We start from the raw sequence: 11,634 nt of genomic DNA, 5'->3' as shown, positions 1-11,634 counted from the left end.
AATATTTTGAGAATGGAAAATCTTATTTCTCATTGTATAATCCTCTAATTCTGTTTATAAGTCACTTTCAATATGTTTTACACAGACTAAAAAAAATCTAAATTTCATTAACTCTCATTTAAAATTCAATAACTTTTCAACTTTATTCTTGTTTAATATACATTATACCTAATTAAAAAAATCAACACAATAATAAATTAAGAATGAAATTATACATCTATATAAAAAATTTCTTTTAATGTCTCGTATAAATAGGATGAAAAAATATTTTTTCTCCTATTAATGCAATCAAAGGAGTAATAAATATTATGTACAAGAGAGATGCCTACTTTACATAACAGAAATCATAGCAAGCTATTAACTAAATAACAAGAGTGCTATTTAATCGTTGACATGCCCTTTCTGTGAATCCTGCTGCAAAGTCATTCGCGCGGTACGTCCGGTTGCCAAAACAAATCTCATGGTTTTTTTTTTTTTTTGACCGAATCTCATGTTCATGTGGTATAAAGTTTGGTTCCTTGGTTTTTGCATGAAATTTTATATTGAATATTTTTATTTTTTATTTATGAATTATTGAATTTTTAAATATTTTATTTTTTAATAATTAGAATTTTTTATAATAATTACAAAAGAAAATGTATAGTTTTTATAATTTGATTTTTTATAGGAAAAAAATTCTTACATTTAAACAAAATCCAATTTTAAAATAGGGAGAATTAGAGAGAGAGACCTGATATGGATAATATTTATTGAAAAGGATGGTAAAAACTATAATTGTTTATAAGGCCTAAATACTAAAATATACATTTAGAAATACTGTTTTGCTCTGAACTAGATCCCCTATATTCTCTCTCACCATATCCTATAATTATCCGTTTTTAAACGAAATAATAATAAATTATTCATATTAATTCAAACTAATTAGAATTACAAAGTCAAAACCAATTCTAAATAATCAAATTAAATTACTGACCAACACTAATTAATTTATTTTTCCATCATTGTTAATCAATAAAACTTTGTTTAAGCTTTCTGAATGATGAACTTGTCAAAGTTATAAAATTCAACCACATTTTTATTTATTTAGTTCATGCTCTTATTTTCTTTTGGTTTTTTTTTACCGACGTACTTTTATTTTATTTCAGGACGTTAATTATAAATTTATAAACCCAACCCTTAGAAATAAAATGAATCACATTAGTTAATAAAATTACAAATTTCAAATAAAAAGTAACATATAAAAGTCATTATATATAAAAGTAACTATAATAGTTTGAGTGCCAAAATGCAAATTTGATTCTACCTAAATATAAAGGATAAAATTGAAAGAGCTGTCTCTATTTAGACTTGATAAAAATTTGACCTAATAACACCAAATATCAAATATTGAATAAAAGAACTTTTTATTTGGTTCAATGTTTATTCTATTTTTACCCTCTATATATTTTCATAATAAATTCTCAACATTCAATTTTGTACATAAAAAGGCTTGAACTTGTATTATATTAACTATTAATGATAGGAAAAATTGGTAAAAAATCCCTATTTAGAAATTTAATTTGTTAAAAAGACATGAATTTAAGCAAGTACAACTATGATTCATGAGTGCAAGATATTTTCTACTATATATGACATACCATCAATGATGCGCAACAATCATCAATCTGAAAGTTATTTGCACACAGTAAAAGATATGTTGTACTTGCATATCATATTTGTATACTTTCAAATTTATATCTTTTTACCCAATTAAATTTTTGGGCAAAAAATTTTTTTATACCAATTTTATCTTGATGGAATCAAAGTCCAAGAAAAACATACATGACATGGCAACATTTACCACACGATATGAAGTGGTAACATTCATTACAAAAAATTGCTACAATATTTTTTATGCTTATAAGTTATGAATAAGTTATATATTATTTATTATTATAAAGTTTTTAAAATTTGTAATTGTATTATATAAGAGGATTCCATTTAATTCTAAATTGGGATTATAAGGCATGAAATAGAATAATAGTATGAAATAAACAAATAAATAACAATTAAACCTTATAGCTTTAATAGGCTCATTATTCCAAAAAGCCGAAAATTGTTTTGTTAATTAAAAAATGATAGACAAATAAATTAATTAGTGTTGATTGTTAAATTAATTTTATTAATTAGAATTGCTTCCTGACTTTGTAATTCCAATCAGTTTGAATTCTCCATTATTTCATTTAAAAATAGGATAATAATAGGATGTGGCAAGAGAGAATGTAGGAGATTCAGTTAGAAGCAAATTAGTATTTTTTTAAATTTATATTTTAGTAGTTGGTCTTTCTAAATAATTACAGTTTTTAAAATCCTTTCCGATAAGTATTATCCACAACAAGTCCCTCTCTCTAATTCTCCCTAAAAAAAATTAGATGGTATTAAAAGTAAAATAATCGTTGACAAAAAGAAAGTAAAATAATCAAAATAATTGGAGCAAAAGAAGATCATTTTTCTTGGTGATGAAAAGAACATCATTTTAAAATAACATATAAGGAGATCAAAAGAAGAAAAAGCGAAATCATATGGCAACAACTAACGCCACCCAATTTACGAGTGAAGTTAATTAATTAGGTGAATTTCAAATCCTAATAACCCCACCAAATTTTATTTCCGTCGTGCCGCAAAAAAAAAAAAAAAAAAAAAAAAGCCTTACACCAATGTAAGTAATTTCACATCAAATCAATAATTAGATTGTAAAAGCATAAGTCTGTGTGGTATGTTTACTGGGGAGAAAATGATGGAAAACTTGTTTAAGATGGTTTGGTCAAATACAAAATTTATGAAAGAAATGGCAATACGCCCGTGATCAAGGTGGATTGGGTGTTCACAAATTTTTAAAAACTTTTCATCACAAAACAAAGTGTAAATAAGTGTGTGTTTGAGCAAATCCAAGATCAAAACTTGTTTCACAGAATGCTTGAACAATTTTCACAATAAAATTAAAGAGTGTGAAAGAAGTTTGGATTTCCAGGAGGAATCCTTGAGGATGAAACAGTATACACTTAAAATTTAATTTAGAGAACAATAAAACAGAACACAATTTAAAGATGCTTTATTAGCTCTATCCTTTAGTAGAAAATAGTTAAAGCTCACATTATATTTCAGCAATTTTTAATCACTCAAGCTTTTTGAAGCAAGTTTGAGGTGTTTTACTTGCATATAGCAAATCAAAAAATATGGCTGTTAGAAATAAATTACTAGCCATTTATGATGGTTGAGACTTTTCTTAATCATTAGTACTACTTTCGATTCTTAATATAAGATTCAATTGACTTATTTAAAAAGATTAAGAAAGTTGATATGTTATCTTAAATATTTATATTTATCATTTTTTCATACTAATTTGCCACTTATATATATTGATATATAATATAATGGTACATGTAAGTGTTTTAGAGGGATCATGTAACCTATGTTATAATTAAATAATTTAGTAACTTTTTTAATTTCTTTAAATTAGTCAACTACATTTTATATTAAACATCAAAAATAGTATGTCAAGTGTGTATCTGATTTTTTTTTTTTGAGTATTAATAAAATGGACTCTCGTTTTGTCAAAAAAAAAAAGTGTGACTGTTAATGCATTAAAACTGAAACACAAAATGTTTCCTTTGTTAAACAATCAGTGGACACGATAGACAGGTAGTGTGATTGAGATGCTAATTAATATTGCTTCACAGAAGTAAAACTTATTGGTCTTGCATAAAACCCATTAACATGCTAAATAGCTTAGTTGATGCATTAGAAGAAAGAAAGATGATAGAAGAAATCAAGTTTCTAGAATTTAAATGAAAAGTTAAATAGAAGATTTGATGCGTCAAAATCAGTTTAAAGTTTTTTTTTTCTTTTTTTTTAACCTTGAAATCAGTTTAAAGTTAAAACCAAGTTGTTCAACAATCTCTTGTTAATGCATTAGCTAGTATTGGTTAACACGTTAAGCACACTGAAACACAAAATTTGGTTTTCACCACATGATCGATGACGCGTAAGGGATGGGGAGTTAATGTACATGTGTTAAATAGAAGTTCGCATAAACTTATACTCTTCCAATTCTTAATATAAGATATAATTAAGGAGTTGATGTTGGTAATATATGTAACACCTATTTCATATGTTTATTGATTTTTTTTATCAAATTAACCATATTGATATTTCCTAAAAAATAATCAAATAAGAAAGGGAATGAGAAAATTAAAAGATATTTAAGGTGTTTTAATAAAAATATATTATATTAACTAATTTAACTAACATCCTTAATTTACTTAAATTAGTTAATTAAGTCTTATATTGAAGATTGGAGGAGTATCTATTAATTAACGTGCGTGTTTAAATAGATGATAAAAAGTGAAAATCAAGTTGTTTAACACATGGTTAACACGCTAATCACAAGAGATTAATGCGTTAAAGTGAACACAGATACAACTCTTTAAATGAAAAGCTTTGAGGTTAACATGTTAGAAATTGATTTTGACACATTAAGGATAGAATAAATTGAAAAGCACGCAAGCTAAGCTGGATGTTCCCTCAATTATATGAGTTTTTCCTTTTCTTGTTGGATGATTTTCCTTTTTTGGGTTTTTCACATTAATTCTGAGCAATGGCTTTTAATTAGATGAACATTTGCGGTTAATTATTGCCCTCAAATATACCCGCAAAATGTTTGTTTTGATTCATGGCATAAACCCAGGCTTTATTGGACCCAAGAGGGTGAGAATAGATACCTAACCTTCTCAAAAAATGTGTGTGTGTGTCTGTTTTTTTTTTTGGGGGGGGGGGGATTTTGCCTATTAACAGATTTAAACTGATTAAAAAAGCTTTAAATTAAACATAAGGTAGGATCAAAGAAGAAATCTCTTGGCTACAAATTGTAGGATTAAAATTGATCAGAATCAAAATCTGAAACTGGAATACCTGAGACCCAAAAGAGAAAAGGAAAAAAAAAAAAAAACTGGTCTTTGGCCATAGCCTACAAGGTAGGATCGTGAAGAAGTCTCGTAGTTTAATTTCGTCCACGAGATCCATTAATTGGTCAAAACAAGACAGGTGGCTGTGTGTGTGAGAGAAAGAGAGGCTTCCTTGTGTATATATATGAACTCAATCTTCATGTTTTTCACAATCTCATCATTAACGTTTCTTAATCTTTCTTAATTCTTTCTCAAGCTCATATCACATAGTTCATACATTTTCTGGAGAAAATGGACTCCAACAAGGCAAGCTACAATGCCGGACAGGCCAAGGGTCAGGCTGAGGTAGCTTCATCCATTTTCGTTTTAATTTCTTTCCTAATAACTAATCTATGTATTACGTACCCTTCAATAAGGTTTTTCAGTTTTAATTAATTACGGTATTAATTAATAATTAATCATGTTTTGTGTGCGAATAATTTAAACGATGCAGGAAAAGGCAAGCAGCATGATGGATAAGGCTAGCAATGCAGCACAATCTGCAAAAGAATCCATGCAAGAGGTATTACATACTCTCTGGTTGAACTTAATCAATTATTTATATAATAAATATGTGTGTGATTTGGAATATATAGATAATAAGATTAATTTATATATATATATATATATATATATTATGATGGTGTGTTTGTGTATGTTATATAGGGAGGTCAACAATTACAGGCAAAGGCACAGGGAGCTGTTGATGCAGTGAAGGATGCAACTGGCACCAACAAGTGAAGAGCTAACATCATTAATGGATGAAATGGATGAATAATTAATGATGTTCTTTGTCTTTTGATTAATTGTTTTCCTTTAAACTCTTCTTCTTATACGCAACATCTTTTTTGATTACTTGTAATTTCGTTATTTTTTCTCATAATCATAATCAAATAGTCTTTATTTTAATTTTGAGTTGAATGACTAAAATGTCATATCCAAGATCCATTATAAGTACATGCGTATTGTTGTCAAACTTGTGATAATGCTTTTGCGTTTTTAACATTTAAAATCATGTTGAATTGTTCTTAAACTCGTGTTAATTATAAATTTGGTTGAATTCATGGGCCATAAGTAATTTTTATGATAATTGCAAGAATTGTTTCAATACATATGATTAATAAAAATATTTTAGGAAATACAATACCTATTTATTATAAATAATTAACTTAATTTATTTTTTAATATTTACAAAATAATTATCTAGCTCTTATATTTAGGATTGGAGATAGTATTAGATATAATTGGTTAACGCATTAAGCATGTTTTAATACTGTGCTTGTAAAATTGACAATTTTACATCAAATAAAAAAAACAACAAATTTTATGGAAAAGTGTCTTAAAAATTGCTCCATATAAATGACTAATATGTTTATATAATTTTGAAACATCACTTGCCTTTTAAAGGTATTTAAGAAAAATAGTAGAATATTTAATTTCCTTTTTTCATTTGTAAAAATAGTTTTAAATTAATGATGATAAAATGAATCATTTTAATTAATTTACCAATAACAAATAATTCCTCAATAAAAAAAAGTATAAGAAAGCATATAAAGAATAAAAAATTAGCATGAAATTTAAAAAGGCATTATATTGCCATCTTACAACTCTATTTCCTTTCTAATAATGCTTTGATTTCTCTCATATTCGAATATGAAGGGCAATCCTTCAAAATTCAAATGATGGAATAATAAAATTTACCCAATAAATATATATATATATATATATTGTTGTAACTCATATACTCCTCCGGTCCTCAATATAGGACCTAATTATAGTTGATTTGATCTTAAATATAAGACCTATTTTTTATATTTATCAGTTTTTTTCAAATCACCCTTATTGATACTCTCTCACTCATAATCAAGTATGAGAATGAGGGAGGATATAATGAAAATGATTAAGGTATTTTAAAAAAAACATATTATATTTATTATAGTTAACTAACTTACCTAACTTCTTTAATCTAATCAAATTAGTTAAATAGGTCTTGTATTAAAGATTAGAGTACCTATTATATTTTTTATAAAGAGTTTGAACTCACAATTTCACACCTAGAGTCTTAAGAAAAGCGCTCGAGGAGGAGAAATTTATCTCCCTGCTACGGAAAAAATTAATGTCAACTTTTATATCGCGACTCTTGGCATGAAACCAAACAGCATTGTTTTGCTAGTCAAATCACCAAATTCTTTTTAGTTAAAAAAAGGAAATAAACAAAAAACGTGTGTATGCAGGAATTAGAATTTTTACCCATAACCAAAATTCATTAGTGTATTTTATAATTATATAGTATATATAATAATAATTAAATATGCATTTTGACTAATAGAAAATTATCAGATCATTTAACAAAGGATAAATTATTAAAAGCAAAACACATATTCACGAATAATATCAAACCACATGTAAGTTTTGTTGTCGTAAAATGAATAAAGTTCATGGTTCCTAATTAAAAATAAATAACATTTATATTAAAAAAAATTAAAACACTACGTCTTTGGTAAAGGGCTAGTCACGGACGCTTTTCACTATGGTATGGATGTGGATAATCTTTTTTTTTAGCTGATGGATGTGGATAATCTAATAATAAAAAAAACTAACAACATGAACAATATTATTACTAAATACTCATTTGAAAATACATAATACTACCTCAAGTCCTTAATATAAAAACTAGTTAACTAATTTGAAATTAATAAAACTAATTAAGTTAGTTATTTGTAATAAATATGGGTTGTATTTTTTAAAATATCCTTATTGATTAAGTGTATTGGCTACAACTACTATTATTACAAGGACTATATTGGAAAAAATGAATAAATATAAGAGATAAAATATATTGGGGTTTTATATTTAAGAACAAAATAAAAGTTAAACAAACTATTATATCACGGACCGGACGTAGTATTATTCAGCATAAAATAATTCAAAATAAATTAAGAACGAAAAACTTAACTAATTATTGTATAATTATATATATAGCCAAGAATGAAATTTCTCCCAATCAGAAGTATAATATACAACGTAACAATACATTTAACACACAGTGGTTAGAGAGTGTGTGTAGAATGAGATAGAAGTTATTGAGTTCAAAACCTTCTTAATACGCGCACACACACCCAACACATGAACTATTTGTTATTTACACATAATTCTTACGAATATAATGCAAAATGTCACTTAAAATTAACTTGATATAGTTAAAATCACCGTCAAATCTAATTGGAATTTCCAAATTTATGAGCTAGTATTTCCAGTTTCTTTAGGTTTATTAGTTTTTTCCCCCGCATATTGATAGTTTAGCAGTTAGTTTTTTTCACAATCAGAAAATATTTTCTATTTAATCATGATACTTTTTAAAATATATTGAGTTTTATTCTTAGTGAAAGTATATTTTTTTCGAGCCAAAAAATATATTTTTTTCCTAATTAACTTTTAGATTTGCAACCAAAAGAATTTTCTAACAAATCCATTGCAACTTTTCTAACTTGGACATATTTCAATTTTCATAAAAATGAAAAACAAGAAAATATTATTATAGGCTTGGTTAAATTACCAAATATGGAGTGTGTGGTGGAGGCTATGCTACTAGCTAGCAATTATTAATTAATTAAGTAACTTCAAATGTTGTGGTCAAATTAAAGATAGATCATCTAAATTAATTACTTAATAGCTTTCCTAAAAATGAGCATCATCACAAATATGGCCTTAAAAGTAGATGACAATCCGCAATTAATGCTCCCATACATAATACACTCTCTATATAAATAATTGCCTCATCCTCAACATTCATATCACCATTCAAAGCTTAATCACTCTCTAATCTTCTAATTATCCTCTTCATATAATTCTTCTGTCTTCTCTTTTTTCAATATTTTACCAAACAAAATGGACTCCACTAACAAGATGAGCTACAACGCTGGCCAAGCCCAAGGCCAAGCTCAGGTATACGCATTGTTAATTTCTCTCCATTATGAGTAGTATGTTTATTAGGAAGAATTATCAAGAAATCCTAAAGAAGAAATTTAATTAAGGATAAGGAATTACTTTGAACCTATTATCATTTCTTATTCTGAAACTTATCATTACTTACTTTTTACTTGTGGGTAAACTTTAGGGTAATTAAATCCCATTCTTGAGACCTGATTATAATTCTTCTTTTTTTATCAATGATTAGTCTCCATGTGATCATCTGCCCAAAGGCATTAAGCACTTTCCTTAAATCTATCTTAGATATAAGATTGCGAGTTCGACTCTTTTATGAATATGATGAGTGCGCATGAGTTTCTTCCGATGGTGAAGGATGACAAAAAGAAAAGATCTGCGTGTGATCAATTTCATCAGTTAGATTATTATTAGTTACCAAAATTAAATCGTGGGTTATATTATGCAGGAAAAGGCTGGTTCCATGATGGAGAAGGCTAGCAATGCTGCTCAGTCGGCTAAGGAATCAATTCAAGAGGTTTATATCTAATCTCTGATTTCTTTTCTTTTCTTTTTGGGATTAACATATGACTTCTCAATTGTTTTTATAATATTATTAATCTCCTAATTAACACTTTCAATTAATTATGACTTAACGGTTTTTTTTCCCGTAAATATGAAGGCTGGTCAGCAGATGATGGCCAAGGCACAGGATGCGGCTGATGCAGTGAAGGATGCTACTGGGATGAACAAGAGCAACTAATTAATTATTTCATTAATTAGTTAATTAAAGAGGGATTAAAGTTAATTAATCCTCTTGATCAGTTTGGTTTTTCCTAATTTGTTTCTGATTTTGAGTTTCATAATATATAGGGCATTATATGTAATTTTGATGCTCTAGTTTTGTTTTTTCTTTTTAGTTTGTTTAGTACCTCTTCTTGTTTAGGAAGAGAGCTTCATATTATTAATTGGACTCATTTTTCCTCTTCAACTCTTCGTTTCTTTTATTTTTTCATTCTTATAATTAAAGTGAAATTAAATATATTTAGGGCTAATTTAGTTATTTAAGTATGAAATTAAATAATAAATATATGAATGTTATATATATATATATATATATAATTTTTTCGCCCTTTCTTTCGATTTTTTTTCGATGCCAAATTATATTTCCGAATTGCGAAAATTTATTAATAAAAAATATCTCAAACTCATAAAAAAATAAAATAAAATCTCCCATATGTGGAAAAGATCAAAGATAATACAAGCACATAAATAAACAACGAATATTTTCCAAAATTTTAAGAGAATCAAATTCAAAGAATTCTAAAATAAAAATATTTCATATATTTAGTTAAAATATATTTTTTCTCATAAATTATGTGAGAGTTTAGGTTTAAGATCTTAAGCTTGAGTTTATTATATTTAAATTAAAAATACGAAAGATACAAAAATAATTCCTACATCCAATTTACCGATCGAAGTTAAATTAAAATATTAAATATAAACAACAAAAAAATCATCAAATTCTATCATTTTCTTGTATAACTGAAATCAAATTTATCTATACTGTCATATCACTGACAAATGTTTTTTCTGTTTTGTGAAAAAGCTTGAATTAATGAGGATACAATTACGACAGGTTATTCCAGAGTTTGGATCTAACAAGTTCAGAAGTTTTTAATGCAACTGGAGATGATTAATTGAGTTTTTGAAAGACTCTTTTTATGTTAAAACTAGACGTATATCCTAATAATGTATTTTAATTTTCATGTATTTGTTTTTGGATTCTATGAAGTTGGGTTCAAATTTACCTTTGCTCAAATTAGAAAAAGAAACAATAAACCAACGTGATTGAGTCTAACAGGAGGATTACTCTATCACAGTGTGGTTAACCAAGATTCAAATCTTCGTTAAGAGAAGTATTCATATTTAGTACCTGACAGTAGTTCAAACATTAGATTCTATGAAGTTGGGTTCAAATTTAACTTTAATCAAATTAGAAAAAGAAACTACAAACCAACATAATTAAGTCTAACAAAAGGATTACTCTATTACACGGTGGTTAACCAAAGTTCAAATCTTCGTTAGGAGAGGTACTCATATTTAGTACCAAACATTACCTTGAGTGTAATTATCTCCAATTAAACACTATTCCATCTACTAAAACTTATCAATTGTGTTGGGTTTGAAGGGAGGGCCGGGGAGGGTTTTAATGTTACTTATTTGGTTTAATTAGAGAGGAAGGGAAGACATATATAATAATCTTTTGTTTGGCTCAAGAGGAAAAGAGAAGGGAGCTAATAACTAATTTACCATTAAATATATATATATAGTAGCTTATATTTTTTTTCCTTCTATGTTATATAGATTAATGCACCTTAATTGCCAATAAGCTATCGGTTAAGATAGTAAGTGGTCACACCTCCGTAAGAAGGAAAACATAAGTTTGAATAACGTAAAACATACTTATTGTGATGGATTTAACCATACCACTTTCAACTCAATATAAATTAGTCTTAAGTCCAAAGTGATTTGGAGAGATTCTAAGTTTATACTGAAAAATGCATCTTAATTTAAATCGTATAATTTATAAAAATTCACTCTCATTTCAACATAGTAATACATGCATTAAAAACTAATATAATGGATTGGAAAAATCACAAAAAAAGACTGCCAAAATTTTTTAAAAAATTACAAATAAGTACTTATAACAATATTAGTATGAGTT

At 26.7% G+C, this 11,634-nt stretch overlaps 2 protein-coding genes across 2 annotated transcripts; both read left to right on the top strand.

The window, feature by feature from the left end:
* Positions 1–5,234: 5,234 nt before the first annotated feature.
* LOC114735934 (stress-induced protein KIN2-like) lies at positions 5,235–5,723 on the top strand. Its single transcript, XM_028923720.1, has 3 exons — positions 5,235–5,288; positions 5,437–5,505; positions 5,649–5,723. The coding sequence occupies exons 1-3, from the start codon at positions 5,235–5,237 to the stop codon at positions 5,721–5,723; spliced, it is 198 nt and encodes a 65-aa protein (XP_028779553.1).
* Positions 5,724–8,870: 3,147 nt separating this feature from the next.
* On the top strand, positions 8,871–9,669 carry LOC114735933 (stress-induced protein KIN2-like). The gene is made up of 3 exons (XM_028923719.1): positions 8,871–8,927; positions 9,376–9,444; positions 9,589–9,669. Exons 1-3 carry the CDS (start codon positions 8,871–8,873, stop codon positions 9,667–9,669), a joined length of 207 nt encoding a protein of 68 aa, XP_028779552.1.
* Positions 9,670–11,634: the final 1,965 nt, after the last annotated feature.

The sequence above is a fragment of the Neltuma alba genome, unplaced genomic scaffold (genome assembly GCF_004799145.2).
Source record: "Neltuma alba isolate B1F8T4 unplaced genomic scaffold, ASM479914v2 tig00013264_pilon, whole genome shotgun sequence".
Lineage (NCBI taxonomy): Eukaryota > Viridiplantae > Streptophyta > Magnoliopsida > Fabales > Fabaceae > Neltuma > Neltuma alba.
This window is presented reverse-complemented; position numbering and strand designations above follow the sequence as displayed.